This window comes from Syngnathus scovelli, chromosome 11, assembly GCF_024217435.2.
Source record: "Syngnathus scovelli strain Florida chromosome 11, RoL_Ssco_1.2, whole genome shotgun sequence".
Classification (NCBI taxonomy): Eukaryota; Metazoa; Chordata; class Actinopteri; order Syngnathiformes; family Syngnathidae; genus Syngnathus; species Syngnathus scovelli.
The window spans coordinates 6,740,484-6,759,239 of NC_090857.1; the positions used below are offsets into that span (position 1 = coordinate 6,740,484).

General features: G+C 39.7%; 2 protein-coding genes across 2 annotated transcripts; one reads left to right on the plus strand and one right to left on the minus strand.

Annotated features, from left to right (window-relative positions):
- Window positions 1–35: 35 nt before the first annotated feature.
- On the minus strand, window positions 36–9,192 carry ankrd52b (ankyrin repeat domain 52b). The gene is made up of 28 exons (XM_049732650.2): window positions 9,027–9,192; window positions 8,291–8,368; window positions 8,124–8,202; window positions 7,983–8,053; window positions 7,697–7,897; window positions 7,489–7,576; window positions 6,638–6,780; window positions 6,113–6,325; window positions 5,959–6,037; window positions 5,712–5,826; window positions 5,357–5,439; window positions 5,144–5,261; window positions 4,986–5,054; window positions 4,771–4,911; window positions 4,632–4,682; window positions 4,427–4,538; window positions 4,292–4,363; window positions 4,007–4,208; window positions 3,843–3,930; window positions 3,632–3,749; window positions 3,338–3,557; window positions 2,968–3,055; window positions 2,806–2,889; window positions 2,531–2,676; window positions 2,254–2,336; window positions 2,059–2,141; window positions 1,853–1,944; window positions 36–1,564 (listed from the first exon to the last, which is right to left on the minus strand). The coding sequence occupies exons 1-28, from the start codon at window positions 9,051–9,053 to the stop codon at window positions 1,323–1,325; spliced, it is 3,186 nt and encodes a 1,061-aa protein (XP_049588607.1). The 5' UTR covers window positions 9,054–9,192; the 3' UTR covers window positions 36–1,322.
- Window positions 9,193–9,901: 709 nt separating this feature from the next.
- LOC125976775 (natural resistance-associated macrophage protein 2) lies at window positions 9,902–18,610 on the plus strand. Its single transcript, XM_049732652.2, has 17 exons — window positions 9,902–10,076; window positions 11,973–12,056; window positions 12,506–12,642; window positions 12,740–12,859; window positions 12,932–13,051; window positions 13,158–13,264; window positions 13,361–13,431; window positions 13,503–13,570; window positions 13,641–13,796; window positions 13,952–14,110; window positions 14,191–14,277; window positions 14,433–14,552; window positions 14,640–14,789; window positions 14,889–14,962; window positions 15,300–15,453; window positions 15,615–15,668; window positions 17,558–18,610. Exons 2-17 carry the CDS (start codon window positions 12,023–12,025, stop codon window positions 17,627–17,629), a joined length of 1,683 nt encoding a protein of 560 aa, XP_049588609.1. The 5' UTR covers window positions 9,902–10,076; window positions 11,973–12,022; the 3' UTR covers window positions 17,630–18,610.
- Window positions 18,611–18,756: the final 146 nt, after the last annotated feature.

The following is an 18,756-nucleotide window of genomic DNA, read 5'->3' on the forward strand; positions in this document are numbered from 1 at the left end:
ACTTGAAAATTAATACGTGACAATACAAATAGAAATTAGTCAATGTAACGTAGACTTTTTATTTTCTTAGTTATATGCACATTATTTGAGTTGACACCCAGAAAAGTCAAATGTATGGAAGACAGTTCACATGAATAGCAATCATGCGTATGTTATTCTTAGTCTTACATTAAATTAAGATAAAACAAGGGGATTTCTCAAACTGCATAGGTTTTAATCATCTTAAAACAAAGGGATTTCTAACATCACAATTAATATCTGCAGGATACTGTGAAATGTAAACATCTACGTTGGAGCGCATATAACCCACAAGGTATTGAATTAAAAAAATAAAAGATCACATGATGAGTAAAAGTAAACAATCATCAACAACCCAATTAAAGTTGAATATAACTTACGTAACATTTTCTTGCTTATGTAAATGTAACGTGCATAGTTTTATGCAATATTTGTTTTTTAACTTTTACTGAATGTCAGTAAATCTTTAGTTTACAGTGTTGGAGACAATGAAATTTAGCTTTGAAATTTTCCAGCCTCTGCGAGTGATGTGAGAAATTACATTTCTTTCAATAATACCGGTATGTTCAGGTCACAGAAATACATTGTTTACACAATAAAAAATAAAATAAAAATATTTGCGACATTTGCTGTTGCAAATGTCACAGAGTAAAATGGTTTGAAAGGTCCTTGTGCATAAATCATATTTACTCAGTGACCTCATTGTTCTATTCTCTTACTTATTTACTATAATACTTTACTATGACATCCAGTAATACTACTATGCCCTGCCTAAAATGTGCTTGAAATTGCACCACAGCTTACATGTATTAGGTTATTCCTTCATTTGATGAAAAAATAATAATACACATGCGGAAATATAGCTATGCGGATCCTGATAAGACAAGAATCTTCAGTCTATGTAGTGTCTGCTACACCTTAATTGCATAAAAGGATACCAGTTTACCATTTCAAGATAGATATTAATACATAATTAAAAACTAATTCAGATAATGCGCAAGCAGAGACACACGCACACACTTCACATGTAAACACAATCAAGCTTTTTGGTTGATAGCAGCAGAGGACAAAGAAAGGTTTCAGCCTATGTGAAGAGCTACAAAAAAAGAACATCAGCAACCATGGTTCAAGAGGACGGATTGTGTGCTGTCTTCTACTTCAATTTTGCGATTTAACTTAAACATACAGTATGTGATGAGGTTTAATATTAGTTTGTGTAAGACTTTAGAGACACTGTTAGTAAATGTTGATGATGTATAGACAGGATACCACGATACGTCAGAGGAAGCGATCGTTAAGAACGCTCACTCAGTGAGACACTGGTGCAGGCCGATGGAGCTTGAACGGCCCTTGACGTAGGAGTGACACAAGCTTCCGTTGGACCCGCAAGTGGCGGCGATACCACAGTTATTCAGGGTGGGGTTGAAGCAGGAAGCCGTGCTGGTGTTGGACTCTCGTAGGGGTAAAGGCTTCATGGTAGAAAGAATCAGGGCCAGGCAATCGGCCACTTTCTTGTTGGGGGCACAGGCCAAGGCTGGGGTGTGGCCTGCAAATGGTAACAAACCACGGCTGTAATAAGTGGTGGGTTGGTATGAAAGCAATGGTGGGGCATTAATCACTTAGGCTACATACGAGGAAAGTAGTGCAGTACTCTTCGCATCTGATATACTTTTAATACTTCTTATATGACGTACAATTGCAATCCGATGCTATAGTTCAAAACTAGCCATGAACTTAATATAATGCAGAGGCAATTATGCAGTCATGGCAAAATCCTAATTGCATCAGTGACATGTTGTGAATATTGTGACTTATGGTTGGTGGCATTGCTCACCTTCGTCATCCACAGCCATGACTGCTGCTCCTCTGCTGAGTAAGACCTGCACAACAGTCGCCAGACCCTTCCTTGCCGCGATGTGAAGGGGCCTGGATGAGGAAACAAATTTCATTACCAAGAACTCCAGAGGTAAACGGTTCATAAAAAATGCATCGGCATCATAAGTGGTGCTGAACAGCAGCCAACACAAGAAGCCAACTCACATTTGGAGTGCGCTATTTGGTGCATTTATGAGGCAGTGATCACTGATTTCTCTTAGAAGCAACAGGGCGCACATCTCGTGACCCTGCGGAATAAATTACATTGAAAAGTCACATGCAGCACACTCAAGATGACGCATATCTCTTAATGTGATATGCATGCAAACGTTATCGTGCGCTTGTGTTTGTGTGCTTGACCTTAGTGCACGCTAAGTGAAGGGCTGTGTTATTATTGACATCCACCAGGGTCAGGTCTGGCTTGGCCTTTTGCAGCAAGAATTCTGAAATGAATAACAAAAAAAATGTCCATCTTGACTCAGGGGTCTCTTGTGCAGTGACCTGTTTGCATGCAAAGGGGGGAGGGGTCTGAACTTGGAAACAGCGTGATGAATTGGACCTTGGTGATCGAAGGACTCCTGCTGTGACTTTCTAAGTAAGAGAGGAGAAACGTTTACACTGTGTAGAGGATACATACCAACAGCCATGCTATGCCCACAATCAGCGGCAATCATCAGAGCGGAGCATCCGCTGTGGTCCACGGCATCGAGCTCTGCCCCCTGGGCTAGGAGCAGTTGGAGCCCTGTAACATTTCCAGAGTAGGCCGCTGCATGCAGCGGAGTTCTGCAATCACACAAGAAAATCAAGCAAAATTCCTTTTTTTAATATCCAAATTAACTGAAAGATTTGTTTTATTAAATTAACTAGCTGCATGTTTCAAGATAGACTTTCACGGCGAAACGTGGAACCCACCTTCCTTTGGCATCGCAAATTTTAACGATTTGAGGACCAACTGCCTTCACAAGAAGTACAGCAGCAACATCATGCCCTTTAATTCTGCAAAGGGAAAAAAATAAACTACAGACCGCGCAATTCTTCTAAACTATTTCTAGAGGATAAATGTTGTGGACTCACAAAGCACAGTGCAATGGGTTGAAGGAATTTCCTTCCTGGTTGCCAAAAAGCTTGTTTTCAAGTAAAATGCGTAAACATCCTTCATGACCTACACAGAACACAAATGGACACATTATTTCAAAGCAAACATCAGGAAAAATGCAGTTCACGGAAACTACCATATGTTCTATTTTCAGAGGAATTTGTTTGACTTGCACTTCATTTTTTTCTTTTTTAGTTATGCTTCCTTGTGATCCTATACGGGGAAAAAACATTAGTGATAACAAATAGTAGGAAAGACTTTTTTTCTTTGTTGGGACAGCCCAAGACTGTTTTCTGTCGTTCTCTAATTCACTGTGAATGTTATTACATGAACATCCCGATGCCTTACCATGGTAGGCAGCCCAGTGCGTGGGCGTGTAGCCTCTGTAATCCAACATGGAGTCCAGAGGATCTGCTTTCACTGCAGTTTGTAGTAAAGTGTGCAGTAGCTGTGCGTGGCCGCAGGACGCAGCGAGATGCAGCGCCGTCCTTCCCTGAGAGTCTCGACACAGAGCAGAGGCGCCATGTTCTAATAAAGCTGAGGTACAGTCACTGCTACCCAGCATGGCCTGCAGGGCATGGACAGAAACATTGAAATGTTGTCCTTGAGACAAGAAGCACACACAATCTCATACGAACGCACAGCTCGGTGTAATGCAGTGAAGCCTTTTTTGTCGCCGACATCCGGATTGGCTCCTTTCTCTAAAAGGATGTGGACACAATCTGTGTGGCAACCCAACGCTGCCAACATGAGTGCAGTCCTGCAAATCAATTATAAAAAAAACGTAGATGAATTTAGTTTTTACATGTGGCGGATTTTTTCCCATTTTTATGAACTCATAAAAATAACTTACTGTCCTTGTGTGTCTTGGCTGTCAATTATGTCAGCACTGTGTTCTCTATTCACCAGCAAAAGCAGACAGTCCACATGGCCTTCTGCAGCTGCATAAGCATAAAAATACTATCAGGAAACAAAGCATTCTAGCACAATAAAAACTAATCATTTGTCAACTTCAACCTGCAGCATGGAGAGCAGTCCTCTTGCGCTTATGCTCCTTTAGGATGCAGGAAGCTTGATGTTCCAGTAGAACCTCCACACACGAGGTAAAGCCCTTTTGAGCGGCGAGGTGGAGGGCGCTTTGCCCCTTGATGTCTCGGACATCCAGACTCACTAAGGTCTCACACAGCAGATGAAGGGCCTCACAGTGACCATAATACGCCTGTCAACACGACACAAGTGTTGCAGCCGGCAATCGTCCACAAACCGCAAGTGGGAAAAGTGTGATGGATTTGCACTACTCACAGCTAAGTGCAGCGGACTAACGGGGATATTACTTTCGGCTTCTTCTAGACAGTTGAAAGAAATCACCAGCAGCTTGAAATAGAAATAAAAACGTTAAGGCAATGAAGGGGAAAAAAAAAGGGTTAAAGTACTGACCATTTCCAAATGCTGCTTGTTGCCGTAAGCTGCTGCATAGTGGACAGCACTGTAACCTTTAGTATTCTTTAAAGTTGGATTTCCTCCACTGTCCAGTAAATACTCTAAACAACTAAACACGCACACAAAAAACAGCAGAGTTCAGCCAAACCAATCTGCACAATCTTCTAAAATCAACACAAATATTTAGAAATCTGCAACGTACAGAGAGGCTTCTTGTTCCTTTTCCATTCTGCAGTCAGAGCTCGTCTCCCCTCTGTGGAATGAAAAAGTTGACAATTGATATTGGCTAACTTGCATCCTAAACGGCCAGCACGTATTTATGCCATTGCTCAGGACTTCACCCGAAGAACGTGAGTGACGCAGCGGCATAGTGAAGAGGGCTGCAACCCATCAGGTCTAGCTCGTTGATCTCCGAGCCGCCTCTCACCAGTGTGATTGTACACTGGCTGTTGCCGCTGGCTGCAGCGTAGTGCAAAGGAGATCTGTGCAGCAAAACGGGAAAAGGATCAATCAAGCATATTGGCAGCCAGGCCGCACAAAACTGTAATTTGCTCACCTTCCCAAATGATCCTTTACATCAAGCTCAGCTCCACTGTTTAGCAACATGTTAAGACAGTCAACATTTCTGCCAAAAGCACAAGCAGCAAATGTTCATTTACGACAACTTTTAACGGACAACTATAATGAGTGTGTGTGTGTATGTGTGTGTTTTACCCTCCAAATGCAGCTGCGTGCATACAGGTCCTCCCAAGTTCATCCTGTGAGTTTATATCAAATCCAATGGACGATGTCTGGCAGCTTGTCGGAGAGTGTACAATGTTGTAATACTGGCCTACACAGCACACAAGCAAAAGTGCTAAAGTACATGTTGAAAAATAATGCCACTTAAACATTGAAGGCTGCTCTATTCATCAGACCATTTCTCACCATTTGTGAGCAGTTTGCGACAGCAGTCCGAAAAGCCGTACAGCGCTGCCAAGTGTAAGGCAAGCATCCCATGGATCCCCTGTCTGCAGAGAATTAAATGTGAATGGCTCATCAAAAATGCAAGAGGCAACTCACATTACGCCCAACGCCAGCAGTTTGTTAGACGGTACCTTCAGCTTGCTGCCTGAATCACAATGCTAAGTAAAGATCAACTGTGAGCGCTTTAAATGCTAACAAAAATATCCACCATCATTGACCACCCTCTCTGCACGCGAGGCATTTCAGGATTTGTGTATATAGCCCAGAGAAGAGTACTAAGTAATAAAACCTTTCAGGATGTTAAAATACAACTTACCTGGATTTATCTGCACCATTTGTCAACAGAGTGCTGATCAACAACTCCTGACCATTTCGGGCAGCAACATGGAGCGGAGTGTTGCCGTATACGTCAGCACAGTCAATTTCACCACCTGGGTAGAAGACAAAAACATTTTTAAGCGACCTGGTATTATATTTCGAGCCACACTGCATGCCTAAGTCAGACTACGTGCAGGTTGCATTCCCTTTTACTTTGACAACGTCAATATTTTTTATTTGTTTACCATTTTGGATAAGAATCTGGGAGCCTGTGAAGCGGCCATGCATAGCAGCCATATGCAAAGGGCTCTTCCCTGCTTTACTCTGTTGAAGAAATTATTTATGTGAGTTAGAAGGTTTGTGAAGATGCAACCTAAGACATGTTTTCCCCCTTTTAACCTGCATATTGACATCAGCCCCATTGTTAATGAGCAGCTCAACACACAGCACCCCGCTGGAGGAAGCGGCGGCCAGGTGTAGGGGAGAGACGCCATGGTAGTTGGCCTGGTTGATGTTGGCGCCACAATTGATCAGCTCATAGGCCACAGCCTCCTGGCCCGTATGGCAGGCCATGTGGAGTGGGGCGTTTCCAAATGTGTTTGGTTCATCAGTCTAAAAAGCAAGGAAGGAGGGAGAGAAGCGAGATAAAAACAGTATGATCCAACGTCTGAAGCTGAATTTTGTTGCGTAATTCAAAATTTTAATCCATGATGTCAGCATCACACAAAACCCAAGATCCACAAGCATCCAAGGATGGATTTAGGGCTCTATTTTATTTAAGAAACATTTTTTTTGACATATGGATTCAATGCCAACCAGCATCACTGAAAGGTTTTGCTTGACCTTAACAAAAGATTTGGCAGAAAAAAAAAGCTCATCTACTACACATTTTAGAATATACTTTAGGAAAAAAAAAAATTATACCTCAGCTCCAAGTTCCAAAAGATATTTGACCACATCTACATGTCCACTGATTGCTGCAGCATGTAGCGGTGTGTAGCCACCTTTGTCTTTACATGTTACATCGGCACAGTGAGAAACCAGCATCTTCACAATGTCCAAATGTCCTAGGGGAGGGGGAAAAAACCACAATATTTACCACACAGACACGTCATTAAATATTTTTTGTAAAGTGCGCCACCCGCCATTATTTACAACACATACTGTACACAAGAATTGAGTCTGGGGTATCTTTAAGTTGATCAAGCGGAAAATGGATGGATGGATATTCCTATTACTTATTTATTATTTATTTAATAAGTAATTAAATAATAAATTATTTATTAATTTCCCAAGTCTCGTTTACAGTGTGTTTAGCGGGGTTTTATTTTGAAGTCTAAGAAGAGATAGCCAAATATTTTTAAATTTGAAATCATTAAGCAGCTCTATGGGTGCCTGCTATCATATCTATTTTGGAGTTGGGAAGTGATAAACAGTGTGGTGAAGGATGCAACAGAGTGTGAACACACACAAAGAGAGCTATTTACTTGGGATCACATGTTATTAGCAGGGGGAAATGAATGTATTTATAGTTGCTGGGACTACAGTAACCTTTGTGTTTAAAAAGTCACGGGAAGGTTTCCAAAATTTCCTTCCAGAAAGTCTCAAGATTTTTCCATTTGAGAACAAAATGCTTTTAAGAGTGTTTTTTTTTGTGTGTGTGAGACAAATACTTCTGGTGTTTAGGTTGCAATATGTGTCTTTCTAAAAATATGTGTCTAAATATAACATTAAACATTCTCTCCATATTTTCGGTCAACACCACCACCACTTACCAAGATATGCAGCCCAGTGGATCGGCTGCCTTTCCTTTTTGTCTTTGCCGTTCGCGTTGGCACCCTTGCTGAGAAGCAAGTTCACCATCTATCGAAAGTAAGCAACAACCTGCTTTACAGTTTGAAATGGAAAAATGTATTCACGACAGTGACAAAAATTAAGAACAAGCCCCCAATTAACAATCAATACGTCTCAAGGAAAACATACCTCTCCATGTCCACTGTGTGCTGCGTGATGCAAAGGTGTTCGTCCTGAGCGGTCATAAACATCCAGGCTGCACACATGAGGTATCAGCGATTCAGCACAGCTTGTAGCCAAGTTTGCTGCAGCCATGTGCAGAGGCGTGTGCCAGAATTTGTCCCGTGCGTTGATCTCGGCCCTGTGCTTTAGGAGCAGCTCCACAGCTCTCTGAACAGAAGATGGAAAAAAGTCCAATAAAACAATCTGGGTACTGCATTTCTTCAAACTGTACAATGAAATAAAATGTGCATACTTCATTTCGGGAGGCAGCTGCTCTATGTAAAGGAGTCAACAAACCCTGGTCCTTAGCGTTGACATTGGCACCTGTTAGAAAGCAAAAAGATTTGAAGATTTGTTTTTAAAATAATTTAGGGGGCAATATTTCAATCCTTACCAGCGGTGATAAGTAGTTCCATAATGTGAATGTCGCCAAGGTAGGCAGCAGCATGAAGGGGTGTGCTTTGTTCATGGTCCTGTAGAAAATATTACTGAAGCATTAACCTAACAAATAAGGTAGAAAAATCTACCCAGCAAACAAACAAAGCTGTGAAATATTATTACCAAAGAATCCTCTCCGTGGCCTAACAAAAATGTCACTTCTTCAGTATTTCGGCTGAAAATAGCCTGGACCAAAGGACTCTAGAAGAACAATTTGACATGGAAGAAAAAAAAAAAATAAACATTAGATTGCCAACACAAGATCTCAAGGTAGTAGAGAATAGACAAACTATGGCTTATTCCACACCAGAAAAGTATAGAAAGCCAACTTTGCAGTAAGTAGCAAACTATAAAGAAGAGAAAACCTTAATTATAATGTCAACAGATTCAGATTTAAATATAATGCAAAAACATAACATACAGAACTCGTGCTACACTGATAGCGCATCAGTGAGAGAGATGACAACATTTTCTTTTCCTTTCTCTATGGGAAATGTTTTTAACTAATTTAGGCGTACTTGGGGGTAGATAAAAGTTATTTCAAAGGCTCGTGGTTATTAGAAAATAAAGAAAAAAGTGTGGCGTTATTACATTGACTTGTATGAACTTCGCATTAATGTCATTTTTACTACGACTTGATAAAAACATAAACGAAAACGTACAGCTACAGAACAGATAAAAGAATAAAGGCAAACATGAGTAAGTAAATTGTAATTTGGACGACTTCAATGTCACGGTTGTAATAACATAGCTGTGTGTCCGTTAGCAAACTTTGGTCGAAATGTAGACAAGTCAACCGGCTGTAATGCAAAGTTAGAAAACAACCGAGATTACAATTATCCCAATTATTTTCCCGTACCTGGTCCTTGATATCTCTACACTCCATTCCTCAATGTTTTTACTCTTTCCTTCTTTCACGCCATTTGTTGTTATTCAATGGCAGATCGTTTACTTGTTAGCCTCGTTAGCGAGTTCGTTTATGCGGTGTACACTAAATTCTCGCGAGAGGTCACCACAACGTGATGACAAGCTTGGGAGTAAAACAACTTGCGTGGCATTTACGTCTCATAAAATAACCTGAACTTTGAACCTTAATATTACAAAAGTTGCATCATGTCTTCTGAATGGCGTGTTGAGAATTTGAAAGTATGTTTTTGCGCAAATATTTTCTATTATAATGTACTGGTATTCAGTATGATCATTTAATTTAAAATTAATATAATTTATAATTAATATCCCTCTTCTTGACGCTGCCCCCACAGTACGCCACCGCAAATAAGAGGGCGCTCGCCACAACAGATTGGTAAAACATCACATTGCAGACAATGCAATGTATTGCATTGCATTGCATTGCATTGCATTGCATTGCATTGCAATCCATCCATCCATCCATCCATCCATCCATCCATCCATCCATCCATCCATCCATCCATCCATCCATCCATCCATCCATCCATATCCAAACTGCTTATCATCACGAGGGTCCCGGGCCTGCTGGAGCCTATCGCAGCTGTTTAATATAATATTCATATTTTATATTATTCTAGACTCCTTTCTGAACGTCATACTTTACGCCATACGCGTTCACGTGGAATGGCAACAGCTCCTACTACTAATCATGCTGGGATTTACTCCAAGCTCAAGACATACCTTTACCTCACAGACAAAATAAAGGGGTAAAATTCTTTCCCACATTGACCAATCAGAGCTGTGTTCGTCTTATGCTCATGCGCAAGAATTCTTGAACCTAAAGTTGACATGGCAGAACTGACAGTGAGCACACAAATGTGCCCGAGTTCAAGCTGAAAACGCCGATTCTTAATAGATAATCCCCATGGTGCATGTTGGATATCGGAGGCCATTGTCGAACCATAATATTATTAGTGACTGTTCCCTACGCGAACATCAGGTAAGGTTGTTTAAATAACTTTAATAGAGGTCACGTAAGCAATGCAATCCAGGAAGCTAGCACGTAGCATGTGTGATCTTGTGTGTCAGTCGACTGTGGTTTTATTTGTAATTGAATTGATTTATTACAGTTGGTAGAATTTTGGTTTAAAATTTGTAGTCAATGTGAGAAGGTTGTGTTCATTCCTCCCACGGTATCAGAACAAGAGATTAAAAGTTTCGAAATCTAAAAGTAGAGCTACTCTTGTTCAGAGCTAAATTAATTCCCATCATAATAGCCACTGTCTTATTGTCACTGATCAGTCTTTATTTTTTTTAGTTATACAGACTGTAATCTGAATAATTTGTAGTCACAGTCGTAGTTAAGAGTTGAATGAGCGCACAGCATTCCCCCCAATTGTTGATTGGTTAAGGTTAGGTTAACGCGTGGATTTCCTTATTGAATCTAGCTAGAAATGCACTTCATCACCTCAGACTTTTATTTTTATACCATAGACGTTACTTGTTCGTTTGGGAGTTGTCACAGATGTGCACTTGTGATTGTAAAAGCTGCCAAATGCTGATAAAGTCGCTTATCTTGATTATGTCATTTCCCCGTCAGATATTGAAACTTTTTTTTTTTTTTTTTTAACACTTGCTGTAAATTGATATTATCCTAACACACATCATACAATGGTACTTCCAAGTCCGCAATGTTTGTTCCGTGACCGATCGAGCAGTAAATTTCAAAACTATTTTGCCATCACAAGTTTGGGACTTTCAGGGTCCAAACTGTCACCACCATAAAAACTTTATTAATTGTACAGGCAATACTTTCACCCTTACACCTTCTTGTTATATTTGATGCATTTGACCAAAAAAAAAAAAACACCAATTTATTCACCATTAAATTTTATGACCTTACTTTAAGTCACAGATTATCAAGACATGACCATGGTTTACACAAAGTCTCGAAGAATGCCGTTCACATAAGAAATGGAAGGCATTAGTGCTGACACATAAAACATTATGTTCCAGACTGGAATTTAGTCTGTGACATACTGTGACCCTTTTGAATATGTCGCTGTAGTGTAGACTAGAAAATATGAAACACTTCTAGAAGTTCCGACACATTCCTTGATTTCACATGCTCATGTATTTGCCTCTGTTTTATACGAAAGGATGTTATGATCCATCTATTGTGAGAATTTTACTCGGATCATATGTAAACCTGTGTGGTCTGCTGGTCTCATATAGAATGACAAACTACTCCATTAGACTGCACCACATGACCAGTCGGTTGGTTGGTTATTTTCATAATTAATTAAATTAGTCCTGCAAATCCAAGCAATGTAAACTGACAATATTAATTGCAGTAGAAGTGAACCCTTGACTGGGTGGAGAAGTGACTTTGTGGCATTTCCCTCATGATCCTGCAGTCATGTGACTGCCTAGTCCGTGTTGTTGCAAACTCAAGTGTTTCAAGGTTCTGCCCTTTGCCTGGAATGGCATTGCATCCTTGGATTGTTGACTTGAAAGAAAATGTTGTGTACAGGAGAGTTTAAAAAAAGAAAAGTTTGTGGACAGTGGAGTTTAAAAAAAAAATGTAGGTGTAAGGTTTCATTTCAAGTGGAAGGGAAAGATTTGACTTATTAGTTCACCTTTTCTCCGAAAATATGTTACATTGTACATTGTTCTCTAATGAATTTAATCACATTATAAACAATTTAAGAATATATTGTATCCCTTACTCTTCAACACACTCCAAAAACATGTTATGTTGTATTTTACCACAAACAATACATGAATTTGTGCCACTACTTAATCAGGATTTGAACATATTTCCAGAAAATGTTAGCAAGACAAGAATAAAAGCCTTCAGTGAAATATTCTGATTGTTTTGTGTAATTTTTGTTAGGAGGCTGAAAGTCATCCCTCAAGTTCTCAGGGAGCTATCGGCCTGCCCTGATGAAGGCCCAGCAGGATGGAGACCTCCTCCAAGGTAACCGACTACAACAACAGAAACATGAGCAACCCGCACATCTCTCAAACACACACATCATGACGTTAGAATGGCAAATCTTTATTCTTGTCGGTGTTCTGGACTTAAAAATATTTTCAAAACTGCTTTACATGTTAATACAAGTAGTTGTACAGTAAGATTTGCCAGTCCTCGTGGATTTTTTTTTCAGGTGCAATTTTTATAGTTCAAGTGAACTTTATTGCCATGTGAGTAATGTTCAGGCTAAAGTTCAGTTTGCTTTATTTGTGCACACATAGTAGAATGTTGATACAAGTTTCTCCAATGTGCTGTCTTCCCAAGGATTTTTTATTTTTTTTTTGTTTAATGTCAGAATGTTTTGACATTTAATGGCTGAGTCAGGTAATTTCGTATCAGTGGTCAGTTAAGTCCACTTTGAACTTTTTTTTTTTTTTTTTTTTTTTTTTAAGAGGATTCCCCTGACGACGGGGGCACTCAGACCAACCACTACAGCGCCATCTCACCTCCAGCCTCCCCTGCAGACTTAGATGAGCCTTTCTCCACGTACTTTGAAGAGAAGGTGGCCATTCCTGAAAATGTCAATCAGGTACTCCCAAAACAGAATCATCGTGCTTAATTGCGCTTTTACTTTGCAGACAAATTAAAGCAGCATAGTCACCTCCTTCATTTATTTTGTTTTTCAGGTGTTTAGTTTTAGGAAACTCTGGGCTTTCACTGGACCCGGGTTCTTGATGAGCATCGCCTACTTAGATCCAGGCAACATTGAGTCTGACCTGCAGTCTGGAGCAGAAGCTGGATTTAAGGTGAATATTCTTCATCTTGAATGGCTTGGAACGTGATTTTACTTTGGGATTCATCTTGTCTGTCCTCCTCAGCTTCTATGGGTGCTTTTGTCAGCCACCATCATCGGGCTGTTGTTGCAGAGGTTGGCGGCACGTCTCGGCGTGGTCACGGGAATGCACTTGGCCGAAGTTTGCAACCGGCAGTATTCCACCGTGAGCATTCACTCTCCCTTTTTAAGTTTAGAATAATGGCAATGTGAAAATGCATATGTTTTTTTTGTTTCTATAATACAGTAAAACTGAGTCCTTATTCCTGCAGGTCCCACGAATTATATTGTGGATCATGGTGGAGTTGGCGATTATTGGTTCCGACATGCAAGAAGTAATTGGCTGTGCAATAGCTCTCAATCTTCTCTCTGTGGGCAAGTAGGTATTTCATCCATCCAATCTTTACTTATTACAATGTGAAAGTGAAATATTTTGTCACAGTAAGTCAAAGTCACCTTCTTTTTTTTCCCCTAGGATACCTTTATGGGCTGGAGTACTTATTACCATCACAGATACATTTGTGTTCCTTTTTTTGGACAAATACGGTACGTAATGATTTTTAAATCAGTAGTTTGTCCTCAGTATTGATTGACAACGTCTGATCCCTTTTTTGTAGGCCTGAGAAAACTTGAAGCTTTCTTCGGCTTTCTTATCACCGTAATGGCTATCAGTTTTGGTTACGAGGTAACACCCCACGTACCATTCAAAAGATTCCATCAACAACATTCTTGACTCTTTGCCTTTCTCTTTGTAGTATGTGCTTGTGAAACCAGACCAAGGGGAGGTGCTGAAAGGCATGTTTGTGCCGTACTGTGAAGGATGTGGGCCCACGCAACTGGAGCAGGCTGTTGGCATTGTTGGCGCTGTCATCATGCCGCACAACATTTACCTTCACTCGGCTTTGGTCAAAGTGAGAATTGTTTTGTACTAAATATGTTACATTATTGCCAACTCTGCAGCCACCACTGCTTTTTAAGTTGGCTTTGAATCATGTCCTTGTGTGTGTGTATGAAAGTGCGTACTAAACAAATATTATGAACTCTCATTCATTTCCCTATGCACCAGTCTCGTGATATTGACCGTCGAAATAAGAAGGAAGTAAAGGAAGCCAACAAGTATTACTTCATCGAGTCAACCATTGCACTCTTTGTTTCGTTTCTCATCAACGTCTTTGTCGTCGCCGTTTTTGCCCAGGCTTTCTACAATAAGACCAACTGGCAAGTGGTGGGTATACTGGACTGTAGGCATATCAAGTCATTTCATTTCATTTCATTTTAATTGAAGTCTTTATTTTCTGCTCGCAGAACCAAGAGTGCAATGCAACCAACATCCCTCACCAAGGTCTCTTCCCTAACAACAACGAAACACTGGAGGTTGATATCTATAAGGGGGTACGTCTGCTTGTCAATACTTCCTGTAAAATGTTTGAAAAGTTCAAATGTTTAAAAAGGTCAACGTATACAGAACAATTAGGTGTATATCATGTAATTAGTATGCATTGTGAAAAATACTTTTTCCCACGTGTCATTTTATGCCACTTATTCAGGGAGTGGTTCTGGGCTGTTTCTTCGGTCCCGCCGCGTTGTACATCTGGGCCATCGGCATCCTTGCAGCAGGGCAGAGCTCCACCATGACAGGCACCTACTCTGGACAGTTTGTTATGGAGGTACGTTTTCGTGATTGTTGACAATCAAAGAAAAGACAAGAGCAATGTGCTTATGTTTTTTTTTTTTTCGTCCCTCTCTTTGGTAAGGGTTTCCTAAACCTTCGGTGGTCTCGCTTCGCACGAGTGCTACTGACGCGTTCCATCGCCATCACGCCGACGCTGCTGGTTGCCATCTTTCAGGATGTCCAGCATCTGACTGGGATGAACGACTTCCTTAATGTCTTACAAAGCATGCAGGTCTGACTCATTTTTGAATACTTGCAAAACCTGTTATACTTGCATAAGCTAGTTTTGTTACAGGATGTGTACAACTCAATTCTACTTCTTGTCCTTCAGCTTCCTTTCGCCTTGATCCCAATTTTGACCTTCACCAGCCTGACATCCATCATGCACGACTTTGCCAATGGCTTGTAAGCATGACAGTTATAAAATGAACTAGTCCGTTCAAGTTACTCAACATGCAAGTATTAATGTTTGGCGGCAACAAAAGTGCGTACACCTCTGATTAGAAGTGTCCAAGTTGTGCAATTGTCTCTCCTGCTTGTCATGTGACTTAGTGCTACGAGATAGTGTTATCACTGTCATACTCTCTCATACTTGTTACTGGAAATTTAATGACATGTTGATGGCAAAGAACTTTCTAAGGAACAGAAAAAAAAAATGGTAGCACTAATTATAATGGCATAGGTTATTGTAGATTGTCCATGTCTAGCATCGGCAATGAGAGTATGTTCTTGTTTCTTTCAGGTTTTGGAAGATCGGTGGTGGCTTTGTCATCTTGTTGGTTTGTGCCATCAACATGTACTTTGTGGTGGTCTATGTGGCAACTCTGCACAGCATTTGGCTCTACGTCCTGGCCGCTCTACTCTCCGTCGCTTATCTGTGCTTTGTAGGCTACCTGGTGAGTTGGCATACCGCTGCATTAGTCAACTTGCAGTGGGTGTGGCTTAAGCATTGTGCTCACATTTTGCAGGAATGAGTAAGCAAAAAAAAAAAGAATCTCTTCCACATTACACTCAAAGATGTTATTTGACTGGCTGGGCTTTCCCGTCTTGTGTGCAGGTGTGGCACTGTTTGGTCGCCCTGGGGGTCTCCTGTCTGGACTTTGGCAGCAGGGTAAGCAATCAACCTGCTGTGTTCATAGAGGAACAGTCTGAGTGCGACTCCTAGAGATGAACTGTACAGTAACCAGCAACGTTCCTCTTTCTTCTGAAGACTCTGAGCTCTGTTCTCAACCGGGACTGTTGGAGTTTATGGCAAAGTCTTTTTTCTGTCAGTCGTTCATGTTATTTTTGTGGTGAGCCGGTTATCAAAAGTGAATCCACTTTTGTATAAATATGATTTGTCCCCCCCAAAGGGAAAGGGTTGAACACAATCTGTTCCGAGACACTAACTTTACAGATTGCTCTGTTTGCTTCCACATGGTAAAGTACATTTAAATACTACATTTTTATTTCTTTTTACCTATGAGCGACAAAGGTTGGAGTCAGCATTTATACATCAATTATGAAAATGTTGCAGTAGTCATGCAAAGACGTCAAACTGTGGAAGCCGCATTTAAATTTCAACAAACTTAAACCAACAAAGTCGCTTCAAAATGTTCACACCGCCGACCGTTGCGGTTGTATTAGCATCGTTGTACCTTAAAAGTGGTGAATGATTTAAATCAATTACATTTAAAAAAAAATAATAATAATCATTTTTTGAGACAACCTAGTCTACATCAGAATACTCCATTATCAACAGTTGAAGCACTGGATTTCTTCACCCATCATATGTTTGTTTCAAATAGTAATAATCTTAAAAGTTAAGATACCAAATAATATCCAGCCGAGTCGTGTTGTGATATTGTGAGGCTGTAACATGTCCAAAACACTGAATGGGGAAATTTTGCACAATTATGCTAAGGCAATTCCATTTTATTACAATTTTGAGTCCAAGTATTAATCAGTGCCAGTAATGGTTGCACTGATCCTTTTTTTGTGTGTCCTGCTACATCATGTCGGGCTCTGTGCTGATGATGGTTCCTGAAAACGCTGTTAAAAAGTTTGACTGTCTTTTTAGAAGGACCTGTGAGATAACTATCCTTGTGTAATTTCTGACTTGTTAGCGAAAGGGATCATATGGGAACGGAATTAGGTAATGTGAACTCGTCCAAGTATTTGAAGCACACATTTCATACGACCAAGTTTACTGCCACAAAATGGCGCCTGATATCTTTATTTGTGCATCTGTGGTAGAAGTCATTTTTTTCTTGATTTTTACTTTATTGTCTTTTTGATATTATGATAAGTGTTGTATTCACATTTTAATCTAACATATTAAAAATTAAAAGTCCGCCTCATTCATAAAGTGTAATCTGCGCTAATGAGCACGCAATTGTAATTCTTTTTTTTTTTTTTGCAAAAAAAAAAAGACTTTTGTGCTCATACACATTTGGTCTGTTGCCGAGAAACCATGAATGCAGTATTGTCTACATTTGTTTCATTTGTGTCCTCTTCTGACAGAGACCCATCATTTGTTTAAAATAAACGCCAAAGACTGCTTACATGGTGTCTTATGTCTCAATTCTAAAGAGTGCTATGAAATAATCTGATTAGTTGTAATAGCACCACAATAGCTGATTAAAATGCGATGCGAGACAGTGTAGCATGTGTGGTAATGGCTCTCTTTCAGGACTTTCCAGGGTTAAATGAGGAAAGGTGAGCACCCTCAATGTATCACTAATTCAAATCAACAAATTCATGTGATTAACCTCCCTGTCACATTTGTTTTTCATAAATCACCACTTTCATTCTGTAGTCTCACAGATGCACAAATGGGCCCAAATAAGTACAGTTATTTCCCTACTTCTCGTTCTCTGTGTTTGTGCTGTATGTGGGATTTACGATCCAAAATTGATTGTTGACAATAGGAATAATCACTTAAGGATCATTTTTAACAATATGATTCTCCAAATCTGCCACACTGATGAAATGTGCATCTCTACTTCCTCTCTCCTGCAGATGGGTCTTGCACGGCATACAGATATTTACTTACTGAATGACATGGATGTGGACGGTGTGATCGAGCGATAGGAGATGACAACGTGGAGGTCAAGAACACCAATGAGATTCCTGCTGCATGGCCAGTATCTTCACTTTCAGTGCCTTCCACTTTAAAATGCCCTGCTGATGTTGTTTATATCTCTGCAACTTCTGCCAAGACATGAGCCCACATTGCACTTTGCGTTTGATAAAAATGATGTGAATAAAATAAATATGCAGCAGAAGAACATACCAAAAACACCAGCTCATGTAACAACTATTACTTGGTAATTAATATATTTGCTAATTTATTCTTAAGGTTCGAGTTTTGCTTTGTCACTGGCATAATGATAAAATGAGATGAAATGATGAACCTCTAGGATGTAAAATGGTCAAATGGAACTATTTATTTGACTAACTTCTGAGCTGCACCTGACCTCTTTTGCCTCCACCTGTGTGCCTCACATCTCGCATCAGCAGAGAAAAAAAAGTCAGGTTGACTACAGGACCAAATATTGTCATTTTTTTAAAATGTATTTCTAAAATGTATCTCTGCCCCCCCCCCACCCCTTCTAACTAAATTTTGTACTGGGAAATGCATCTATTTATTTTATGATCTGGCACGCTCAGTGCATAAATGTTCCTGGAAGTGCAAAGAAAAATAATCACTGTTACAAAGTGCTTAAAAAACAATTCACACTTAAAACAAATGCTAATGTGTCCATGTTTAACTGACTGATGGAAGAGTATATTTATGAATCCCTTGCGACGCACATCATATTACTTGATAAACCAGCTGTAAAGAAAAAAGCTGTGTGTGTGTATGTATGTGTGTATGTATGTATGTATATATATATATATATATATATATATATATATATATATATATATATATATATATATATATATATAATATTTTATATATATATAATTACAATTACACAGTTCTGTGTTTGTTACCTTTAAACATAATTGTATACTGTGTGTAATTTTGTAATTTAATAAACATGAGGTGAATTTGCGTTTTGTAAATTAGGTGTACTGTCTTTACTCTGGCATGTTCAAGAACAAAAATATGAGTGCAGTCTTTCATTTCCATTACAAAAAATTCCATGTTCTCCAAACAGGTTTATTTAAACATTTAATTGGTTTTACTTGGATAATTTACTTTTGAGAAT